The sequence below is a fragment of the Leucoraja erinacea genome, chromosome 27 (genome assembly GCF_028641065.1).
Source record: "Leucoraja erinacea ecotype New England chromosome 27, Leri_hhj_1, whole genome shotgun sequence".
Taxonomy (NCBI): domain Eukaryota; kingdom Metazoa; phylum Chordata; class Chondrichthyes; order Rajiformes; family Rajidae; genus Leucoraja; species Leucoraja erinaceus.
This window is the reverse complement of record NC_073403.1, coordinates 29,894,468-29,920,056: the sequence shown is the minus strand read 5'-3', so window position 1 is coordinate 29,920,056 and position 25,589 is coordinate 29,894,468. Positions and strand designations below refer to the sequence as shown.

The 25,589-nt window shown below is 46.3% G+C and overlaps 1 protein-coding gene across 1 annotated transcript in view; it reads right to left on the bottom strand.

Annotated features, from left to right (window-relative positions):
• The window catches only part of fam171a2a (family with sequence similarity 171 member A2a), a 281,015-nt gene that overhangs the window by 16,107 nt on the left and 239,319 nt on the right, over positions 1–25,589 (bottom strand). Inside the window, exon 6 of the mRNA XM_055657354.1 lies at positions 2,504–2,620. Coding sequence (XP_055513329.1) covers positions 2,504–2,620 — 117 coding nt within the window. The remainder of the gene's footprint in view (positions 1–2,503; positions 2,621–25,589) is intronic.

The window sequence follows — 25,589 nt, the reverse complement described above, 5'->3', positions numbered from 1 at the left end:
ACATTTCCACCCTTGAGAAAAAAGCTCTGACTGTCTACCTTGTCTATGCCAACATATCAGAATTATGCCTTGTGTGCACACTGCGTTAGCTGTTTCATATCAGCTCGGCTTTTAAATGTGCTTCATCCCTCAAAGTTATAAGATAAAGAGTAGGTAGACACCTATTCCTTCGCTCCATAGATGTTGCCTCGCCCGCTGAGTTTCTCCAGTATTTTTGTCTACCTTTGATTTTTCCAGCATCTGGAGCTGGAGTCGTTTTGTGCTTTTGTGAACAGTGCTAATTAATTTCAATGAGAAATAAAATGCAATGACTTGACCTTGTTGTAGTGAGGAGAAATCCAAACAAGTGGAGTGTGCTCCGATGGTGCAACCACCTCTGCAGTATTTGTGCATGCATGCAGCCTGAGCTCGTCACACACAGGTCACTCATGCAGAGGCTGCACTTGTGTGGCCAGCCTCGATGATACTTAAAGCAGACTGCCCAGGGCATGTACCTCACAGGAGTCTGTGAACCTGTGGAATTCATTGTCACAGACGGCTGTGGAGGCAAAGAGGAGGGAGGGGGGAGAGAGAGGGGGGGGGGGGGGGAAGAGGGAGGGGGGAGAGAGGAGGGGGGGGGGGGAGAGGGGGGGGGGAGAGAAGGGAAAAGGGGGAGAGGGAGGGGGGGAGAGGGAGGGGGAGAGGTGGGGGAAAGGGAGGGGGGAGGAAGGGGGGGGGGGTGAGAGGGGGGTATGGATGGGAAGAGCGAAGGGGTGGGGGGGGGAAAGAAGGCGGGAGGATAGGGGGGGGGGGGAGAGAAGGGGAGAAGGGAGGGAGGAGAGGGGTATGGCCGGCCAGCAGCCGTCGGCCTCAGCGTGAGCCACAGCCTCAGCCATTTCCAATTCCAGGTCTGTTTTCTGGGGGGGGGGGGGGGGGGGGGGGGGGAGTGTAAGGGCAGAGAGGGAGAGAGAGACAGAGAAAATTTGAGCAGTGCAAAATTGAATGTAAAAGTGAATGAGCTAGCGACATGGAAAAAATGACGGAGTTTAATGATAGAGTGCTGGCGTAGCAGGGAATCAAAGGCCAAAGCGCGCACACACGCACGCACGCACACACACACACACACGCACACACACACACCCACACACAATAATAGATTTGGACAGGTCCATGGATAGGTCTAGAGGGTTATAGGTCAAGTGCGGGCAGGTGTAGATGGAGCATTTTGGTCAGCGTGGACAAGTTGGGCCAAAGGGCCTGTTACTACACTGTATGACTCTATTAGTATAAGTCCCATTTGCTATTAAGTCCAAACATTGATAATGGTTATGTTAGAATATCCTTATTTAGGATAGGCCCTTCACCTCAAGTCAAGAGAGTTTATTGGCATGTGTCCCAGATAGGACAATGACATTCTTGCTTGCTGCAGCACAACAGAATATTTTAGGCATAAATACAGATCAGATCAGTGTGACCATATACCATAGAATATATATATGCACACATAAATACACAGATAAAGTGCAATAGGCTGTTATAGTTCATAGATTATTTGAAGTTGTGTTTAATATTCTGATGGCTGTGGGGAAGCAGCTATTCCTGAATCTGGTTGTTGCAGATTTCAGGCTCGTGTACCTTCTACCTGATGGCAGCGGAGAGATGAGTGTGTGGCCAGGATGGTGCGGGTCCTTGATGATGCTGCCAGCCTTTTTGAGGCAGCGACTCCGATAGATCCCCTCAATGGTGGGAAGGTCAGAGCCGATGATGGACTGGGCAGTTTTTACAACTTTTTGCAGCCTTTTATGCTCCTGGATGCTCAGGTTGCCGAACCAAGCCACGATGCAACCGGTCAGTATGCTCTCTACTGTGCACCTGTAGAAGTTAGAGAGAGTCCTCCTTGACAAACCGACTCTCCGCAATCTTATCAGGAAGTAGAGGCGCTGATGGGCTTTCTTTATGATTGCATCAGTGTTCTGGGACCGGGAGAGATCTTCAGAAATATGCATGTCCAGGAATATGAAGTTCTTGACCCTCTCCACCACCGACCATTGATATAAACGGGACTGTGGGTCCCCATCCTACCCCTTCCGAAGTCCACAATCAGTTCCTTGGTTTTGCTGGTGTTGAGAGCCAGGTTATTGTGCTGGCACCATTTGGTTGCCATACCAAGCCACGATGCAACCGGTCAGCGTGCTCTCTACTGTGCACCTGTAGAAGTTCGAGAGAGTCCTCCTTGACATACCGACTCTCCATATGTCATCATCCCAATTCAAGGCTTTCCAGGGATGGAGGGCTGTTACAACATCTCTGTAGATGCAGTAGGTCCAGTGGTTCATTTTTTGGACACCTTACAAAACTTGACAATGCTGCTGTATGTAAACCCCAGTACCATATATTACAATATCACAATCATATTCAATAGCAAGAACTGCTCAGAAACCAACGTCTGGGTTCAGATCTGCTCGTGGATACCAGTGGTTCCTTGGTTACTGAGGGTGGATTTGGACAAGGCTAGCTCACTTACCTTGGCTTAAGGGAAGCAGGGCTGCTGCCCAGTAACCCAGCTGTGGAGCGCGGTACACCCAGGTGAGCTGGCTCCCGTCCTTCATGATCATCCCGGTCCCACTCCTCACCCAAACCCCTGCAAAACAGGTCAACGAGGAGCCGTCATTCTCATTGCACTCCAGAACGGGCCGCGTTGTGTGATCAAACAAACAAAAGAATCATAGAGTCATAGATTCATACAGTGTGGAAACAGGTCTTTGGCCCAGGTCTTTGGCCCAACTTGCCCACACCGGCCAACATGTCCCAGAAACACCCTTTATGTGAAAAAGTGACTCCTCAGATTCCTATTAAATCTTTTCCCCTTCACCTTGAACCTACGTGCTCTGGTCCTCAATTCACCTTCTCTGTGCATCTCCCGATCTATTGCTCATTCCAACCTCATGTCTCCTCATTCTACCATCCCCCTCCCACACCCTGCCTCTTCCCTTACTCAGCTCTTCATGTAAGGAGCCGTCTGAGAAAGATGCTAAGTTGACTTTGGTCTACAGATAAAAGCTGCACGTTTAGAAAGAGAGAGTGCAATTGAAGACAATGCATAAAAGGGCCTGTTTCCACACTGTTTTATTCTATGACTAACTAAACAACTACAAAGGTTTAAACGCCATATTTAATTTACAGCGAACATGCAAATCTCAGTGGAGAAACAGGCCATTCAGCCCCACACAACTATACTGGTCTTTATGCTCCCCATGAGCTGCCTCCCACCTTAATTCATCTCACCATGTCCTACACATCCTTCAATTTATTTTTCCACCTGCGGTACACTATCTTCAGAATGCAACAATGACTAACAGAGGGCGGCACGGTGGCGCAGCGGTAGAGTTGCTGCCTTACAGCACTTACAGCGCCAGAGACCCAAGTTCTATCCCGACTACGGGTGCTGTCTGTACAGCGTTTGTACGTTCTCTCTGTGACCACATGGGTTTTGTCTGAGATCTTCAGTTTCCTCCCACACTCCAAAGACGTACAGGTTTGTTGGTTAATTGGCTTGGTATAAATGTAAATTGTCCCTAGTGTGTACAGGATGGTGTTAATGTGCGGGGATCACTGGTCCGCGAGGACTTAGTGGGCTGACGCGCCTGTTCCCAAGCTGTATCTCTAAACTAAACTAAACTAAACTCCCTGAGGGAAGAGGTTATGGCTTAATTTCTTATTGAAATAAATGTCACCAATATACATTTAAGGAACCTAGCTTACCAATACTCATTCATAAGCAATAACCTCTCTATGTTCACCTTATTAACCTCTTTCATAATTATCTAGATCTTCACCACATCCCCAATCAGCCCCCATTGTAAAAGAGAAGGATGTTTCTGTTCCGACTTCCTTGGCCTTAGCCTCCCTTGTAAAATTCTTCTCCACTCTGTCGCATCTATAATGTTTTTGTTGTAAAATGAAGATGCAATTCGCTACAAATGCCATCAAATCAAAGCTAATGCTCTTGTTGTAATTATACTTCACACGTAGTAGGATGCAGTGTGATGGCAGTAAGTGTAATGGCTATAACTGCTGGATATTTAAAACTATGAATAAAAAAATTTTGAACGAATGAAAATGTTATTTGCCAAGGGTGTATACGTAAAAGGAATTTGCCTCGGTGCTTTGCTCGCAAAAGTATAAAATCACGCAGCAAATAAAACATTATAATTTAAACATGTGTAAATACAGTGTATACAGAGGCTACGGACTTTTGGCTGTTTAGTAGAGCTACTGCTCGTGGGAAGAAGCTGCTTTTATGTCTGGCTGTGGCGGCTTTGACAGTCCGGAGCCGCTTCCCAGAGGTAAGTGATTCAAAGAGTTTGTGGCCAGGGTGAGAGGGGTCAGAGTGGTCAGGTCAGGGATCCTATATTCTGAGAGGAAGAGCAGCCAAGGTGCCAGAGCAAAAGAATGGGAGCCCCTGTCATCCCATCTGCTTTCTTCTACATTATCTCCACTTTTCCACCCTGTCCTACCCCAAATCCGTTGGTTCTCTGAGTGACCAAACATCACAATTGCCTGATTCGTGACTACCTCCTTTTTGTTAGGCAGTATTTTAGAATCAAGAAGGGTTTGAAAGTTGCTGATTAGACATTGTATCATTTCTTTGATAATATTCCAATCAACCTGGCTGTGGCCCTGGCATTTTTCTTTTACCTGCGCTTTCTCTGTATGTGTAACATTATATTCCCTTTCTGTTCATGTATGGGATGTATGGTTATATATGGTTTGATATTCAAAACACAGTGTAATCTTCTAACCATCTAGCTGGTGGAACTGCAGTTGGGGATTATTATTGAAGGGAGTAGAAGAAATTCAAAGGACAGCACAGTGGTGCAGCTGATAGAGCTACTGCCTCAGCGCCAGAGACCCAGCTAGGGCCCTGACCTCCGGTGCTGTCTGTGTGGAGTTTACAACTTCTCCCTGTGATCACGTGTGTTTCCTCTGGGTGCCACAGTTTTTTCCCATGTCCCAAAGACGTGCATGTTGGCAATTAATCGGCCTCTGCAAATTGCCTTAGTGTGTAGGGAGTGGATGCGAAAGTGGGCTAGCACAGAACTAACGTGAACAATGATCGATGGTAAGGAATTGATGGGCTGAAGGGCCTGCATCCATGCTGTCTCTCTAAACTAAAAAATAAATAAATTGAGGACCTGCTAGCTTTGATCAAAACACACGCAGAAGACAGAGCAGGGGAGAGAGTGGTAACTTGCCCAGTGAGCTGATTTGCAGCTGTAGTCAAGAGTGCAAGAGACATATAACAAACTGCTCAGGCACTCCAAATAAATTGTAGCAACAAACACATGCTGACAAAAAGTCATAAAGAAATCACAGAAGCATTAAAATTAATAGCATAGAGTTGGTCCATAAGAGCCATCCAGCCTAATCCCACTCGCAGCCTGGGGCCACGATATCACACTACCTTCACGAACCTTTCAGCAGTCTCACACAATCCTCCAAACTAAAACATTACTCACCCCTCTCTGCTCCTATAGTTAACTCACTTGCAGGCCCCCTGTTATCCAGCTCCCAGCTCAGGGACACGAACTCCTTCAATCTTAACCCATACTCTCTTCTATTCCAAAGAAAGCATTAAAGTCCATCCAATCTCTTTCCATAAACCTCTCTCATCTGGCACCTTCCGTGTTAGAGCCCCTTGGTGACCCATCTCAATGGAGCTTAATTTCTACCATGTGCAAATGCACAGTGAAATAATTTTTTCATATTTACACATGCAGATGCCGCCATGCTTTGTTGCTATTTCCAAAGTCCAAAGTCAGGCCCGCCCGCTCGCTCGGTCTACTGGAGAGGCTCCCGATCCAGGCGAGCCCCAGGCTCCTGCTGGGCCTTCGACCAGATCAGCCCACAAACCAACGTCCCTCCCTGGTTCTGGGAGTCCAGAACCAGGGGCCACAGTTTACGAATAAGGAGTAAGCCATTTAGAACGGAGACGAGGAAACACTTTTTCTCACAGAGAGTGGTGAGTGTGGAATTCTCTGCTTCGGAGGGAGGTGGAGGCAGGTTCTCTGGATGCTTTCAAGAGAGAGCTAAATAGGGCTCTTAAAAATAGCGGAGTCAGAGAATATGGGGAGAAGGCAGGAACGGGGTACTGATTGGGGATGATCAGCCATGATCACATTGAATGGCTCGAAGGCTCGAAGGGCCGAATGGCCTACTCCTGCACCTATTGTCTATTGTCCTGGCCCAGTCATCGTTGTGTCCCTTGGGCACCTCCTGCAGCCGACCATGAGGCCCTGTTTACACACTTCGTGCAGAGTGGTGGCTGAAGATGTGCTCAGTGCTCTAACTCTGACTTTAGTTTAGTTCAGCGATAGAGTATGGAAACAGTCCCTTCAGCCACCGAGCCTGCACCGACCAGCAATCACCCCGTACACTAGCAGTATCCTACAAACTAGGGACTATTTACAATTTTTTTACTGAAGCCAATTAATCTACGAACCTGTATGTCTGTAGAACGTGGGAGGAAACCGATTCTCCCGGAGAAAACACACGCGGACACAGGGAGAACGTATAGACTCCGTACAGCCACCACCCGTGGTCAGGATCGAACCCGGGTCTCTGGCGCTGTAAGGCAGCAACTCTACCACTGCGCCACCGTGCCATCCCTTTTTATACTTTGTACAGTTCCAAGATAATGTTCCTGCTCCCATATTCTATTTTTGTTATTATACATATTAATTTGTTGATATAAATATTAATATATTTATTATTGGAAAGGATCCATGTCTTCTACCCTACCAACAGTACCATTCCCGGGACCCCTGGATCTCTAATCCAAGTGTCCACTGCTCCTGTCTAAAAAATCCTTTCAGATGATATTTCCTCGTTTTTATTACACGCCAGTGAAATCAATTCTTGATAATGAAGAACCGTTGCTTCCTCGTCACCAGTTACATTCTGCTTTTTATTACAACATTCCAGGAGCTCTGCCAACGTTTTACAGATCACATTCCATGATTTATGTTTTCTCGTCTTGTTAATAAATCCCGATTTATTTTAAAAGACATCAAATTGATATAAACACATCAGGAAACTTCAGTGGGGTTGTGGAGGGCGCCAGAAAATCTTTGAAAATTTTAGATTTTAGTCCTGCACAACTGTATACAAGTAGGTGATAGCAAATTCATGAGCATTAGAAAGAAACTAGTTCACATCATCGCGCAAAATCAATGTCTAAACAGCTTTGTAGGCAAAGTGTGTTAATTTATGTACGATATTTAACTGGAGGCTTCAGAACAGGCCTGAACTGTACAGATCAGTCATTATAGGAAGGATTAGCTCCTTTCAAGTGACAAACAGAACTTGTTTTATGTTAAGGGCCTGTCCCACTTGGGCCATCACTTCCGTGACAGGCCGGTAGTGACGGTCGTGCTACGGTCCCGCGAGAGTCGCGTGCGATTTCATGCGTCCGCACAGCCGTCTGGAGCGCGTGACGTCATTTGAAGATGGACATAAAATGCAGGAGTAACTCAGCGGGACCGGCAGCATCTCTGGAGAGAAGCAATGGGTGATGTTTCATGTCGAGCCTCTTCTTCAGTCTGAAAGAAGGGTCGTGACCCGAAACCTCACACATTGCTTCTCTCCAGAAATGCTGCCGGTCCCGCTGAGTAACTCCTGCATTTTGTGTCTATCTTCAATTTTCTTGGCCCCGCTCAGGGAGTAGGAGTGGGGGGCGGATCCGAATCCGCAATGGCCGTGAGCCCCAGGCCGAGTTCGGTGATCGTTTGCCTGCTTCTGCTGCTGTTGGAGGTGAGACGTTGCGTTGCACCATGTCTTGGGCCTGTCCCACTTCAGCCGTCAATTACGCGACAGGCCTTTGGCGTGCGAAGATTTAGTACAGGACAAAGTCCACACTCCTCCACGCCACTCTATGTGCCCGTCCCCGCGCTACCCACACGCTAGCAGGTCGCGTAAATGGCGCGCGAAAGACAGCCAAGTGGGACAGGCCCTTTACTTTTTACTTTATTACCAATAATCAATTAGAGTAAAAAAGTAAAATACAACAAGTGCTGTTTGTCACTAGAAAGGAACTAATCTTTCCTGTCATATTATAATTAATAAAGTAAAGTAACATCCTTTATTAACCGATTAACACCTGCGTTTTACTTTATGAACCAAGTAACACGTACACATCCCCGTATCACAACATTTTTCCGTTCACAATTTGCCCATTCAGCAGTTTACACTTGAACTCGAACCAAGTTGGGGAATGAGATCCCTGGGATAGGCTTCCGGACCACCGCATGCCGCCTGCATGGGGTATCCGCCAATCTGGGGCTCTGCTCGGAGAACGCGGTAGACCACGGCCTGGGAAGGTGAGCCCACCGAGCCAACCCTGCGCGTCCCCTGAAGACCAGAGACCAGGAGGATGGAGCCGGCGGTGGACGAGGCGGGGCTAGTAGGAGAGGAGAGGGAACCGGGGAATGGCCTACCATGCCCTCGAGGTCAGCTGTAGGAGGTGTCTCCGGGGTACAGAGGTGGACGGACGAGGAGAGGGACGGCGGTTCGCAGGTCGACCACCACGTACAAGGAATGTGATGACTGGAGGCCTTGCAGCAGCCTGGGGCTCACATGCATCAGGCAATGCTCATTACACCTACAGCATGGACTGGACTGCCAGGAGAATGAATCCAAAACCTGACACCTCTTGCATGTGGGATCAATAGACTATTTCTGTGTAATTTGCTAATCGGGGAACAGGGGTATGGCAATACGCTACTGGACTGTTTGTAAGAAAATAATTTCACTGTGTGTTTGGACTTTGCACATGTGACAATAGAACCACCATTGTTGGCGACTGGGAGCAGGGTCTTGAATGCCTGGAGTGCGGGCCACTGCCACTGCCACTGCCACTGCCTGCCCTTCCATAGCTGAAGTTCCAGTCTTTGGGAACGGGCTTTGGGTGATCTCCACAATGTGGCAGAGAGCAGCAAACAGAGATGTGGCAGAAAGAAATGTGGGCAGTAAAATGGAACGAGCCAGGAAGCCGAGACTAACCATGATCTTGGTTTAGTTCAGAGATACAATGCAGAAACAGGCCCTTCGGCCCACCCAGTCTGCACCAACCAGCGATCCCCGCACATAACACGTCACGAGGGGCAATTTACACTTACATCAAGCCAATTAACCTGTTTGTGAGGGGAGTGGTGAAGACACGTATGAGGTTACAGCTGGGGGTCACAAGTCACGTCTCTCAAAGGACACAGGACTTTGAGTGTTGGCTTTTTAACTCAGAAAGATCTGAATTGAAAGATCCAGCTTGGAAATTGGCCCTTCGGCCCATCCACCGCCAATCACCCATGTTAACCACGCTCCATGTTATCCCATTTCTGCATCCACCTCCTACACTCTAGGGGCAATTTACAGAGGCCAATGAACCTACAAAGCAACATGTCTCTGGGACGTGGAGGAAACCCACTCGGTCACAGGAGGACATGTAGCAGGCTGGATTGGAGGGTGATTGAGAAGTGAAGATTGCATGGGGTGAGGTGGCGGGGTGAGAGCAGATCACTGTTGGGGATGAGACAAGGTCATGCTGGGAGGGTTATGGCAATGAGATTGTGGTGGAGAAGAGAGAGGGTGACTGGAGTGGACCAGCAAGACAGACAGACCACCCAATGTCAGGATCAAACTTGGGTCTGTGGCATGTGTGGTAAGTTTGAGGGCGATTGGAGATTCAACCAGAAAGTAGGTATGTTACAAAACCTACCTGAATCGCCATTGGGAATCTGCCCACAGCCAGGTCCGCGATTTTGGCGCTGTTTGGAGGGGGCGGGTTTAAAACGCGATTTTTACTAGGCTGTACTAATCGCAGATGTTCAGCCTAGTAAATCATTAACGAAAAATCGCTGCAAGACCCGGTCGCAAAAGGTATTATTAGTTTTATAGGCCTCGATAATATAGTTATAATAGTTTTAAATTACTGTCTCATTCCGCAACCTCTCGCAGCCCCAGGGTTTTATAAAGCAAACAATTAAAGGTATGTACCTTATTTTTACATTAAATGGGGCATATATATAACCCTATATATCACGTTATCTATAGCGAGTAGTTCCTTTTGGGCTTTTTATATCCCGCAGTATTTTTCTCAGCATTTGAGGGCACTAATCCAGCGCGATATCAACGTTCTAAACCAGCGCGTTCCACATGAACCCACTAGAAAGCCGATTTAAATGGGCATTTATTTACAGCAATTGAACACTAAATTCCTTCAATTTGGCCTATAAATTAATGTAAATTAGATATAAAAATCATGTTATATTGTGAATTATTTGTGAATAATCTTTGGACACTTAGGCTATTTAAAAATGTTAATCTTTCCTTAAGAAATGGGCCTTTGACTATCCAAGATCACAGCTTTTTTGTAATGTCCATTGAAAATCAATAGGGAACAAGATGCTAATTTCCGAGTATGAAAATGGCCATAACTTTTTTAATACTTGAGATATGAAAGTGAATTTGGTGTCAAATTAAACTTATTGTTATGCTTTATCTGATGGGATAAATTGCAGACTTGATTTTTAAAATCTCAAAATTTTGTAACATTGCTACAGAAAGGGAGCCTATTTTTCCGACAGAAATCCATACCAAATTCCTTTATTTCAGTGGTCCATGGTTTCCCCCACAATTCACGAGTTGTATGAACCAAGTTAAGTCTTCCATCTTAAATCAATGCTTCCTGACTCTTCTGAAGAAGGTTCTCGACCCGAAACGTCACCTATTCCTTCTCTTTGGAGATGCTGCCTGTCCCGCTGAGTTACTCCAGCATTTTGTGTCTATCTTCGGTTTAAACCAGCATCTGCAGTCCTTCCTACACTTTCTCACTCTTAGTCTGATGAAGGGCCTCGACTCGAAACGTCACCTATTCCTTTTCTCCGGAGATGGTGCCTGACCCGCTGAGTTACTCCAGCTTTTTGCGTCTATGTTTCTCGACATAGGCTCTCCACTATCTCCTCATAACTCAAGCCCTCCCATCCAGGCAACAACCTTGAACTCCTCTCCACCCTCTGCTATGTCATATTCTTCCTATAGTGAGGTGACCGGATCTGTAGAGAATCCTCCAAGTGCGGCCTCATCAACTGTACAACTGTAACATGGTGTCCCACCATCCTTCCGAACACTCTTCCCACTCTGAAGATAGACACAAAAGGTGGAGTAACTCAGCGGGACAGGCAGCATCTCTGGAGAGATGGAATGGGGGAGGTTCCTGGTCGAGACCCTTCTTCTGACTGTGAGCCAGGGGAGAGAGAGACATAGAGATATGGAAGGGTAAGGTGTGAAAACACTTCCCACCCTACCCGATACAGACAAGGAGGTTAGTGGAGATTAAATAATTCCAGTGTCTTCAGTCTCCAAAAGACCTTTCAGAATAAGGAAATACACAAAAGGACTTGCAGAAGAGAAACTGTGCAAATGAATAATGCAGATGATTAAACAAATAGAGACTACCCAGGAGTATGAATATTGATTTCTCCAACTTCAAGTCACCCTGCACTCCCTCTCTCTCCATCCCTCCCCCACCCATGTCACACCAGCTCCTCATTCTCACCCAACAAACAGCTAGCAATGGCCTGTTTCATAGAAACATAGAAGCATAGAAATTAGGTGCAGGAGTAGGCCATTCGGCCCTTCGAGCCTGCACCGCCATTCAATATGATCATGGCTGATCATCCAATTCCTTTATCATCATTACTTTTTTGCATATCTTTCATTCATTATTCTATATCTCTCTACATCATCGTCTCTATCTCTCATTTCCCTTTCCCGTGACTCCGTCTGAAGAAGGGTCTCGACCCGAAACGTTTCCTATTCCTTCTCTCCAGAGATGCTGCATGGTCCGCTGAGTTACACCAGCTTTATGTGTCTATCTTCTGTTTAAACCAGCATCTGCAGTTCCTTCTTACACATTCCTTATTTGGTTATCAGGAACAGTCTGTACTTGCTGACAATCTCACAACAAGCGGAAAAAATGAAGACTTGTAGTGACGGTGCTTCTGCAGATGGCCATTGAAGAGATAATCAACAGCTGCTCAGAAGACAAAAATCAGCGACTTTGCAAATCAGTTATTCTCCTGAGTCACACTGCTACTAAATAATTCAAATGCCAGCATCACTTTGTTTTTTAGTGAAATATTCACTTCACATCAAATTACTTAAAAGGCTCAGCTAATTTAATTAAAACTCACTGTTTTTTTTAAATGTAAATACATTGGTTTAACATTTGACGTGACAGTGGTGAACTCTTTGGTAGGCGGCGCGACTCTCGTCAGCAGCGGCCTCTGCAGCCCGTCCGCATTTTTATTATTTTTTTGTCTATGTTTATATATAGTTTTTGTTATTTTTTGTTGGGGTGTGTGTGGGGCAACTTTTAAATCTCTCCCTGCACGGGAGACCCGACCTTTTCTTGTCGGGTCTCCGTTGTCGTTGGGGCGGCCTCCAACAGAAGAAGACCGGGGACTCTGGTGCCGACTCACCTCACCGTCGCGGAGCTGGCCGAGTCCAGAGCGGGTGGAGCGGTGGTGGAGCGCTGCTGCTGCTGCTGCTGATTCGGAGGCTGCAACTGTGGGTCTGCGGACGGCGGCACCGGGAACCCGCAGGTCCCTGGAGGGAGACCGCTTTTCAGGGCTCCTGCAACAGCGACTTCTCCCGCCCGAGTTGCGGGGTGGAAGAGCTCCTGGAGCGGGGCCTAACATCACCGCCCCGCGCGGCTTGGAATGGCCGCGGGACTCTGCGAGCGCACGCCGGGGGCTCCAAAATCAAGATCCGGTGTGCGACCTTGCATCACCCGGCGTGGGTTTAATGGCCGCGGGACAATCGCCATCGCCAGCCGGGGGCTTTGACTTTGACTCTGACATGGGGGGGGGAGAGTGCAGTGGAGAGATAAGTTTTTTTTGGCCTTCCATCACAGCAATGTGATGGATGTTTATGTAAAATGTAAATTATGTTGTGTCTTGGGTCTATTTGTTTGTAATGTATGGCTGCAGAAACAGCATTTCGTTTGGACCTCAAGGGGTCCAAATGACAATTAAATTGACTCTCGACTCTTGATGGTTCATTTCTATTAATACACGTTAGTATTTGCATCTGAAAGGAACTGCAGATACTGGTTTACCAAAAAAAAGACATCAAGTTTTGGAGTAACTCAGTGGGTCAGGCAGCATCTCTGAAGAACATGAATAGGCAACTTTTTGGGTTCCCTATTTAGTCTGGGGAAGTGTAGACCCAAAACATCAGCTAGCCATGTTCTCCGGAGATGCTGCCTGACATTATGTCATACATAGACACAAAATGCTGGAATAACTCAGTGGGTCAGGCGGCATCTCTGGAGAAAAAGAATAGGTGACGTTTCGGGTTGAGATCCATTTTCAGACTGAGAGTCAGGGGAGAGGGAGACTAGAGGTATGAAAAGGGCAGGCACGTGCCATGAGTAATTACTCAGGGTAGGCAGTCAGTCAGCGTTTAGAAAATCTTAAACCGCACATGTGCAGATTGTTCTCCTCTCTGTAAGCTGTCAGTCGACTTTTATAAAGTCTTCAAAAGCCATATCTCTTAATAAAGTACCGTATTTCCTGGCAATGAAGACGCACCTGCGTCGAAGACTCACCCCCATTTTGAGTTGCTAAATTTTGAAAGAAGCCTGGCGGGACATTTTCTGGCTCAAAAAATTAAAAAGTAAAAATAAAGAAAGTAACAATTCAATTTGCCCAAGGCTTCCAAATCTCCTTCATTCTGATTTACTGAATGGGTGGGGGGTGGAGGGTGATGGTAGGTGGATAGATGGTGGGAAAAATGGGAGCGCACCGAGACAAGTTGAATCAGTTGTGATCTTATTGAATGACAATACTAGTTCAAGGGACCAATTGGGGGGAGAGTTCCTTTCACAGCATGTGGGGAGTCTGGCCAGGGGTAAAGTTGTGGGGAGGATAGGAGCGTTGAGAAGGAGGGGGTCGGGGATCATGCCAGCAACTCACTCACTCACCATTGCCGCGATGCTCCGGGCGAGGAGACGCAGCATTGTGGCCAGGGAGTGAATTAGCTCGGATGGCTGCGAGCAGCCGCCTTGACTGGACAGTGGAACTGACCGCCATCGCAGCACCTTCTGCCGACCCGCTCACCTCTGGCAGTGCGGGCGGTGAAGCTTACTACTGTGTCAGCGCGAGTAACCTCAATTGGTCTCTTGATCGCGCTGACACATGAGTAAGCTCAACTGCCCGCACTGCCAGAGGTGAGCGGGCTGGCAGAAGGAGCTGAGGTGGCGGCTACTTCCCTCCCCGTCCACAATGGGGTGGCTCCGCGCCCAGAGCGTCGAGGCAGCAGTGAGTGAGTGAGTTTCTGACATGATCCTTGATCCCCGACCCCGTACATCTCAACGCTCCTGCCCTCTCCGCAACTTTACCCCTGGCCAGACTCTCCACATGCTGTGAAAGGACCCCCCCCCCCCCCCCCCACTAAGAACACTATCCTACATTGTTCTTGATGTTGCTGTACTGATGGATAGCCAAGTCTATCTTTCTTGGCTAACAACCTAACCTTCGGCCTCCAAGACACCGGTATCTTTTAGTAAAAAAAATAGCGTCTTCATTGCCGGGAAATATGGTAGCTCAAAGAAATCTACAAAGAACCATTTAGCTCAAAGAAATCTACTTACAACATAATTTGTACATGAACTCCATTCTTCCCTCTTTGTTTCTTAAGATACTCTTAAGATAATGACAATCCATGTTTGAAAAACCCGCCAAGAAACTTGCGCTGCGCATGCGCAGTAGGCTGCTGCAGTACGCAGTCCACGGTGCAAAGGCAGAATTTCAGCAGCCTTTAAAGACCGTTGTCATTGACGGTTTGAAGCAGTGTCGACTGCGTGTGAGCTGCTCAGACGTTTGCATGTACTATACTGTATTACATATACTGCGCATGAAAGGCACGGAAGAATTATGCCGACCAAAGAGATCGATCTGGTAGGCATAATTCTCCCATGCCTTTACTATTTATATTTAATAATTACCATTTTATAATTTTACTCAGTGCCTACCTTACCCACCCTGACAGCACGTGCCTGGAAAAGGGACAGGTGCATGATGCTGCTCTGGGCTACCCCAACACTGGTTTTGTTTAGTATTTGCATCTCAAGGTTTTGCTCTTGAACTCCTTTCCTGAATGTCATTATCTATCAAGCTATACAGCTATAAAACGCATTGACTCAAGCACACAATAACTGCATATAGACCAACATTAAGCACATGTAGATATCGAGCCTCTGCTGTAATGTAGGCATGGCTGCGTAGCAATAGAGTTGCTGCCTTACAGCGCCAGGGCCTGTTTTTGATCCCGACTTCAGCTGCTCTCTGTATGGAGTTTGTACGTTCTCCCCAACCACTAACACTATCCTACACACACTAGGGACAATTAACTATTTTAACCGAAGCCAAGTAACCTACTAACCTGTACGTCTTTGGTGTGTGGGAAGAAACCGGAGCACCCAGAGAAAAAACCCACGCGGTCATAGGGAGAACGAGATAAATCCCCAGGATGGCGTCTCTGTCATATGAGGAAAGATTGGAAAGACTGGGCTTGTATTCACTGGAATTTAGAAGGATGAGAAGCTATCATAGAAATATATAAAATTATAAAAGGACTGGACAAGTTAGATGCAGGAAAATTGCTCCCAATATTGGGGGAGTCCAGGACCAGGGGCCACAGTCTAAGAATAAAGGAGAGGCCATTTAAAACTGAGATGAGCAAAAACTTTTCACCCAGAGAGCTGTGAATTTGTGGAATTCTCTGCCACAGAAGGCAGTAGAGGCCAATTCACTGGATGAATTCAAAAGAGAGTTAGATAGAGCTCTAGGGGCTAGCAGAATCAAGGGATTTGGGGAGAAGGCAGGCATGGGTTACTGATTGTGGATGATCAACCATGATCACAATGAATGGCGGTGCTGGCTCGAAGGGCCGAATGACCTCCTCCTGCACCTATTTTCTATGTTTCTGTGTAACAGGATTGTAGGTTAATTGACTTGGTATAATTGTAAGGTACAGGATACTGAGTTGTCTGATCAGCCATGATCATATTGAATGCCGGTGCAGGCTCGAAGGGCCGAATGGCCTACTCCTGCACCTATTCTCTATGTTTCTATGTTTCTAGTGGGTGTAGGATAGTGTTAATGTGCAGGGATCACTGGTCGGTACAGACTCGGTGGACAAAAGGGCCTGTTTCTGCGCTGTATCTCTAAACTAACCTAAACCTACAAAAAGAATGTCTCAGAGAAAACCCATGTGGTCACAGAGAGAACGTACAAACTCCGTACAGACAGCACCCATAGTCCGGATCAAACCTGGGTCTCTGGCGCTGTGAGTTTGCGGACAGCTGATGCATGGTGCAGCATCACCAGAGTTTAGAGGTGTGAAGCTGGGACAGAACAAGTCCAGACCTGGTCTAGCTATCCTGCCCTTGCATATGTGCAGGAAGGGACTGCAGATGCTGGTTTACGCCGAAGATAGACACAAAGTGCTGGAGTAACTCAGTGGCTCAGGCAGCATCTTTGAAGAAAAAGGATGGGTGACGTTTTGGGTCATCAGACGTCTGAAGAAGGGTCCCGACCCAAAACGTCACCCATGTGTTGACCCCTGTGCCAGCTTCTCGGCCACTCTCCACTGGGGTAAGGCCCTTAATGAGAATACTTCCACATTTCCTCTTTCTTCCCAATGTAAATCTCAAAACATGTTATGGTACATTTAAACATTAGGTAAATAAAAATGACAGCAAACTCCCAGGTGTCAAACCGCCATGAAGGTGGTCCACAGAACGCTCTCCCAGGCAAGGTTATCGCTAACTGTACTGAGGGAGTGCTGCACTGTTGCAGATGCATATTTTTAGATAAGACGTTAACTTGTAATCCTGCCTGTTGCTCGAGGTGCCCACAAAAAGAAAACATCCCATGATGTTATTAGACAAGGAAATGGAAAGTTAATATTACCTGGGTTAAGATAAGCTTAGACAACAATGGGAATATACCAGTGTTCAGCTAACAGTGAACGACATAAATCGGCATTGTAGTGCGGCATAACAACTCCCAATATGGTCACTGTGTAATCCAGCACACGTCTCCAGGTCCTTTAGCAAGATCCATTCCTTTCTTCTTGCGGCTTTGTAGATTAACTGGCCACTGTAAATTGTCCATAGTCTGAAGAAGGGTCTCGACCCATAATGTCACCTATTCCTTCTCTCCAGAGATGCTGCGTGTCCCGCTGAGTTACTCCAGCTTTTTGTGTCTGTCTTCAGTTTAAACCAGCATCTGCAGTTCCTTTCTACATCGAGTGTGTAGGCTGGGAGTGGATACAAAAGTGGTATAACACAGAACTGGTGTGAACGGGTGATCGATGGTCAGCGTGGCCACGATGGTCCAAAGGGCCTGTTGTATCTCTGAAGGTTGAACTCTCAACATACGTGACTTCATCTCAATACATGCACTGCTCCCTCACTGTCGGGTGAGAGGAGTTACCACTGGGTTGTTCCAATATCTCTCTCACACTGCCCTGTGAGGAGACCAGGATCCCGGCGACAACACAAGGTGGAGGCGGATGGTTTCCACCAGCGATGCCTGACAATAGCTGTGTGTGAAACGGACTGGCCTTGAACTCTGTTTCACCCGTGCCACCCGGCCCTCTGGCAGCTTCAGAGCGCAGCACTAGAACTCACGGCTTTACTAAGTGGCACGTTAATTAACAATCTGTACAGCAATGGAGGAGCTGAGGAGAACAGCGCTGATCGAGTGAGCAGATGGAGGGCCCATTCTTCTGCTTTACACAATGGATATTTTGGGTAGAAAGACACATAAGGCTGGGGTTTTAACCAGCATCTGCAGTTCCTTCCTACATAATGTGGGTGAAATTCCCTAAGAATGTGAATGCATGTATGAGTGTGTGGGCATATATACATATGTGTGTGTGTGTGTATATATATAGGTATGTGCAGTATATCTATATTACTAAAAGTCTGATCTTGACCACTTCCTGTAGTTCTGTATATTGATTTTAGAAAAAACGTTGCCAATTACGATTGTGATTTTTGGCCATCTTACTCAAAGTCCCCCTCCGCTGCCCAGGACAAGAAGATTTTTCCCATCGATAAAAAACAAAAGAGTTATTAGTGTTTGAAAAATGTTGAGATTCTCTCTCCTGAAGGCCACACCCCTTCCGGAGGGAAGTGTTGAGTGCCTCAGTCGGGGAGAGGCACTCAACACTTCCGTCCTTGTCGGGGAGCGAAAGGGTCACGTCTCTCAGTCTGAGCTGTGAATAACACTGAACACATTTCTACTAAACTGTGAGTGGTTTTACTGACCTGTCAGTGTCCTTAATGTGGTTTGAAAATATAGTTTGGAAAAGCTAAAGCTGTGTTGCCTTTGATTTGGAAATGCTAAAGCTGTGTTGCCTTTGGTTTGGAAATGCGAAAACTGTGTTGCCTTAGATTTGGAAATGCTAAAGCTATGTTGTCTTTGGTTTGGAAATGCTAAAGCTATGTTGCCTCTGGTTTGGAAATGCTAAAGCTGTGTTGTCTTTGGTTTGGAAATGCTAAAGCTGTGTTGCCAAATTAAAGTTGCCTTGCCTAATTAAAGTTGCCTTGCCTAATTAAAGTTGCCTTGCCTTCTATATAATTAAAAATCTAATCTTGACCACTTCCTGTTTGCGCTTTATATTGATTTTAGAAAAACGCTACTAGCGTTTTGGACATCTCACTCAGAAGCGGCCTCCGCTCATCAATTGCCGAGGATTTATCCCATCAATGAAAAATATCAGTTATTAGTGTTTAAAAAATGTTGAGGTTCTCTCTCCTGTCAATCATGCCATGAAGGCCACGCCCCTTCTGGTGGGAGAGACTATAAAACCCAGAAGTGTAGGCGTGGCAGTCTCTGCAAGATGGAGGAGTGAGAGGTCAAGCTATGAGAATGCAGGGTGACTTGGACAGGTTGGGAAGATGCATGGTAGATGTAGTTTAATGTGGATAAATGTGAGGTTATCTACTTTGGTGGAATTGGTGAAGAGGTTGAATATTGCGTTGTGGACCAGCCCTCCCGTGTGATGCTGGGACCCAACAGGTCCCACTTAGACTAGTATATATCATACTTTTTGCGAATATGAATATATATATATATTTTATTACATTTTTTCATAAACAATTTTTCATTTATTATATTGTTTACAGAGTACTATGTTTACATATTCTAGTTAGTTTAATTTAGTTTAATGATACAGCGTGGAAACAGGCCCTTCGGCCCACTGATTCCGCGCCGGCCAGGGATCCCCGCACATTCACACTGTCCTACAATTTATAATTTTACCAAGTCAATTAGCCTACAAATCTGTACGTCTTTGTGGAGTGTGGGAGCTAACCGGAGCACCTGGAGAAAACCCACCAGGTCACAGGGAAAACGTACGAACTCCAGACAGACAACATCTGTAGTCAGGATTGAACCCAGGTCTCTGGAGCTGTAAGGCAGCAACTCTACCACTATGCCACCACCTGTTGTGTACCAGGGCCACCCATCTTTACAAAACATATAACTATAAAGTATGTAGATAGGAACTGCAGATGCTGGTTTATACTGAAGATAGACGCAAAGTGCTGGAATAACTCAGTGGGTCAATCAGCAATGTCTGGTGACATTTAGTTTCGGGACCCTTCTGCAGACTGGATGTTTCGGGTCGAGACCTTTCTTCAAACTGGCCAGTCTGAAGAAGGGTCTCGACCCGAAATGTTACCCATCTTTTTTCTCCAGAGTTGCTGCCTGTCTCGCTGAGTTACTCCAGCATTTTGTGTCCATCTTCAATAGCTGTAAACTGGTCATGATCCAGTTGTATGCTAGGTAGACAAAAGTGCTGAAGCGAAGGAAATAGGCAACATTTCGGGCTGAAACCCTTCTTCAGACTTTCAGCCCGAAACGTTGCCTATTTCCTTTGCTCCATAGATGCTGCTGCACCCGCTGAGTTTCTCCAGCACCTTTGTCTACCTACGATTTTTCAGCATCTTCAGTTCCTTCTTAAGCACCAGTTATATGCAAAGCATCACACACACACACATTCCCAGATAGACACTGACCCAGGAATCAACCAGAGAGATTGATGTTTGTCTGAGATCAACAGCAGGCCCAACTGACACTTACTCATTCCACACGCAGCCTATCTAATCTGGCCATACCTCTCCAGTACACACTACTCAGCGGTCGGTCAAAGCTATTGCTTTGCTCTTTATTTCCCACCCATAAATTGCCATCTAATTTAAGAATCTCTCAACCCCCTCATTCAGCACAATTCAGTCCCTGACAACATGCATATTGTCCTGGTCTTGAACCTGGCCACTTTACAACATCAATACCATTGATGACAAATGAATCCATTTGACTCTGTCCCAAAACATTGCCGATCCACTCCTCTTTACTATATTCAGCTTCAAACTGAGAACTGAACAAGCTAAGATTTAACAGGCGGGTTGGCACGTGGCGCAGCGGTAAAGTTACTGGATTACAGTACCAGAGACGCGGGCTCGATCCTAATTGCGGGTGCTCTCTGTACGGAGTTTGTACGTTCTCCCCGTAATCACGTGGGTTTTCTCTGCGTGCTGCGATATCCTCCCACACTCAAAAGATGTACAGGTTTGTCGGTGAAATGGCTTTGGTTCAAATGGGAAAATGTACAGGAAAAGTTACGAAAGACACCCAAATTAATGGGACGGAAAGTTCAAGAAGGGATAAGAGAGCAAGGCCAGGTGAAATAGGAACCGGTGTGAGAGTGGAAGTGAATACTGAATTAAAAGTGTTATATATGAATGTGCAAAGTATAAGAAATAAAGTGGATGAGCTTGAGGCTCAGTTAAAAATTAGTGAGTATGATGTTGTGGGAATTACAGAGACATTGCTGCAAGAGGATCAGAGCTGGGAACTGAATATTCAAGGGTATACATCCTATCGAAAAGACAGTCAGATGGGCAGAGGGAGTGGGATGGCTCTGTTGGTAAGGAATGAAATTCAGTCCCTTGTGTGTCAGCATGGATTTACGAAGGGGAAATCATATTTGACTAATCTTCTGGAATAAGTAAAATAGACAAGGGAGAGCCAGTGGATGCAGTGTACCTGGACTTTCAGAAAGCTTTTGATAAGGTCCCACAGGAGATTTTTGGGCAAAATTAGAGAACATGGTATTGGGGGTAGGGTATTGACATGGATGGAAAATTGGCTGGCAGACAGGAAACAAAAAGTAAGGATTAGTAGGTCCCTTTCAGAATGGCAGGCAGTGACTATTGGGGTACCGCAAGGTTCGGTGCTGGGACCACAGCTATTTACAATATACATTACTGATTTAGATGAAAGGATTAACAGTAACATTAGTAAATTTGCAGATGACACAAAGCTGGCAGTGTGAATTGTGACGAGGATGCTATGAGGCTGCAGGATGACTTGGGTAGGTTGGGTGAATGGGCAGGTGCATGGCAGATGCAGTATAATATGGATACATGTGAGATTATCCAATTTGGTGGCAAGAACAGGAAGGCAGATTATATATCTGAATGGTGTGAGGTTAGGAAAAGAGGAGGTGCAACGAGACTGGGGTGTCCTTGTACATCAGTCATTGAAAGTAAGCATGTAGGTACAGCAGGCAGTGAAGAAATCTAATGGCATGTTGGCCTTCATAACGAGACGAGTTGAGTACAGGAGCAAAGAGGTCCTTCTACAGTTGTACAGGGCCCTAATGAGACCACACCTGGAGTATTGTGTACACTTTTGGTCTCCTCATTTGAGGCAGGACATTCTTGCTATTGTGGGAGTGCAGCATAGGTTCAAAAGGTTAATTCCCAGGATGGCAGGACTGTCATATGCTGAAAGAATGGAGTGACTGGATTTTTATTCACTGGAATTTAGAAGGATGAGAGGATTTCTTATTGAAACATTTTTAATTATTCAGGGATTGAACAAGCTAGATGCAGGAAACATGTTCCCGATGTTGGGCGAGTCCAGAACCAGGGGTCACAGTTTAAGAATAAGGGGTAGGCATTTAGAACTGCAATGAGGAAAAACCTTTTTACCCAGAGAGTTGTGAATTTGTGGAATTCTCTGCCTCAGCAGGCAGTGGAAGCCGATTCACTGGATACATTCAAAAGAGAGTTAGATAGACCTCTTGGGGCTAGCAGAATCAAGGGATACGGGGAGAAGGCAGGAACGGGGTACTGATTGTGGATGATCAGCCATGGTCACATTGAATGGTGTTGCTGGCTCGAAGGGCCGAATGGCCTACTCCTGCACCTATTGTCTAAGAATCTTTGTATCTATGTAAATTGTCTCGAGTATGTGCAGGATAGTGCTGGTGTACGGGGATTGCTGGTTGGCGCGGGCTCAGTGGGCTGAAGGGCCTGTTTCCGCACTGAACCTCTGAACTAAAAATGACCCGAAATGTCACCCATTCCTTCTCCAGCAATTTGTGTGTACCTTCAGTGTAAACCAGCATTCCTTCCTACACATAAAACCTAAACTATTCTTGTTCAACAGCAATCATTTGCACCGACTGAAAGCCAGTTCCAATCATTATTGTTCGGTAAACATCCTAACAATAAGCCAGTCTGTTCAGAGGCAGATATCAGCTGCTGGTCTCTCAGATTGTCAAGGTGCCCCTTATTGTGTGTGTGGGTGAATGAATTCCTCTTTTGGAACCTCAGACGACTTTTTTTTAACTTAATTACTATCATCAATCAAACCCACTCCCCATTCAACCTTCACCGCTCTTTCACCTTATGTTCAATCACATTCAGGGACTGTGAGGAGGGAGATGGTAGTATTTCATCGGAAGCTTCACAATGCTTGATTGGATTAATTATAAAATATGAGTGCGGCTGGAACAGAAATGTCACGGGCAGTTTGTATTGAAACCAAACTGATCTGAATGAGTTTACAAAATGGTGAGATATTTTTGATGTATTTGACTTCCATCAACGGAATGGGCAGAGATCGTGCAGGGTTATGAGAGCAATAACATTTAAAAAATAATGACAAATAATTAGTTAGCCAGCATGAAAACAAAATATTACAAGTCAGAGAACACTGGTTCTCTGGTTAACCAACGCCAGTATCTGAGTGGAAAATATTTATCAGCTGCATTCCATCAGTTTGTCTTGTTTAGTTTAGAGACACAGTGGAGAAACAGGCCCTTCGGCCCACCGAGTTCGCACTGGCCCTTGCAATTTTTACCGCAACCAATTAACCTACAAACCTGTTTGTCCTTTGGAGTCTGGGAGGAATCTGGAGCACCAGGAGAAAACCCATGCAGGTCACGGGGAGAATGTACAGACAGCACCAGTAGTCAGGATCGAACCCAGGGCTCTGGCGCTGTAAGGCAGCAACTCTACTGCTGCGTCACTGTGCCGTACTCTCCATTAATAGCACGTACCAATTTATCATCCCTGTGGTGTCTAACATGAAGGGCAAGAATGATCAATGTCATGGCAACCGTGCGGCCTCTGTGTACATCGTTCAGTCTGACCAGATTGTCATCTGGGGTAGTACCCTGACATTGGCCAAGGCAGGAGCACAATGACTTCAGCTTCCATGGCTGCCTTCACAAAGATTCAGATTCACATTCAAACTTTATTGTCATTGTGCAGTGTACAAGTACAGAGACAACAAAATGCAGTTAGCATCTCACCCAGAAGAGCGAACACAGAATAATGGAACAGTAATATAGGGGGGGAGGGGGGGAGATCAGTCACTGGGGAAGGAGTGTCCAAGGTGTGGAGGGGGGAGGGGGGTGACTGGCAATCACCAAGGTGCAGAGTTAAGTAGGGTAACAGCCGCAGGGAAGAAACTGTTCCTGAACCTGCTGGTCCGGCAACGGAGAGACCTGTAGCGCCTCCCAGATGAGAGGAGGGTAAACAGTCCGTGGTTGGGGTCATAGCAGTCCTTGACGATGCTGCGCGCCCTCTCCGCAGACAACGCTTGCTCTGGACAGACTCAATGGAGGAGAGTGAGGAACCGGTGATGCGTTGGGCAGTTTTCACCACCCTCTGCAATGCTTTCCGGTCTGAAAGAGGCACAGCTGGCAGAGCTATTGCAAGAGGAGGATGTTGAGGCAGGTATTATAACAGTATAGAACAATGCACAGCACAGGAACAGGCCCTTCGGCCCATAATGTCAGTGCCCAACTTGATGCTAAGACCAACCCTTATTTATCTGCACAAGATTCATGTCCCTCCATTCCCTGCATATCCATGTGCCTTACCAAAAGTCTCTTGGAGAGGAGAGCTCTTCAGCGGCAAAAGGCGGAGAGGAGAGCTCTTCAGCGCGTCGTCCACAGAGCGCAGAGGATTATTGGGACACAGCTACCAGCCTTGGAGGGCATCTACCACACATGGTGCCTCAGGAAGGCCGTCAGCATCCATAAAGACTCCTCACACCCTTGTAACGGACTGTTCGAACTACTTCCCTCCGGCAGACGTTACAAGGCCTTCTACGCCCGAACCTCCAGACTCAGGAACAGCTTCATTCCCAGAGCTATAGCGGCTCTGAACCGGCCCTGCTGAGTGCCCCCCATCCCCCCTGGACTGTCTTCCTCGGATGGTCACGTCACACAGACACATCTGCACTTTAGTCTGAACTGTTTTGACTGTTTTACTGTGCTTTTTACTATCCATGTTCTCGGGATATCTAAATCCAAATTTTACTATTTATTTATGTTATGACATCGGTTGGAAGCTGCAGACCAAATCTCGTTGCGCTTATGTGCAATGACAATAAAATATATATTATTATTATTATTATTATTATTATTATTAATTATTATTATTATATGCTACTATTGTATCTGCCTCCACCACCACCCCTGGCGTTGGTTAGGGCCAAATGCTGGGAAATGAGACAATGGGGCATGTTGGTCGGCATGGATGATTTGGGTTTCCATAGGTCAGGATCGAACCCTCGTCTCTGGCACAGTAAGGCAGCAACCCTACCTCTGCACCACTGTGCCGTCCCAAATTTAAAATAGTATCGCATCAGTCAGATACAGGTCAGTGTACTGTCCTCAAAGCACTCACTGTAATCAGAGCTGTCAGAAATCGAAGGAAGAGCAAAAAAAAAAGACTCTTTATTGCGAGCAGACTCAGAGCCCATCAAGTTCACGGCTCTGCTCCCCTCCTGCTGCCTCAATGATAAATTGCATTAACGGGACGATAACAGAAATCTAATTAAAATACGGATAACACGCCAGTGAATTTGCCAGCTGACTCTCCAAGATGGAACTGATGTGATGTGCAATGGAGGCAGAATTTATGTCAACAGGAGGCAGATTACTTCTCTGCAAACCAGCGTCATAAACATGTTGGGTTATTCTTGTGTGTGAATGTTTCCCAGAGCAAGGATAAAAGAGTGCAGAGGGAACAGCTGCCACATGAGAACCACATTTAATAAAACAGTGACTGAAACAATTATTTCCCTTCAGTAAACAGCGGTGCGGTAGTTAACAGAGTTATGGAGACAGGGCTTGGGGTAGGAATTATCCAGAGCCCAGGATCTCTAATT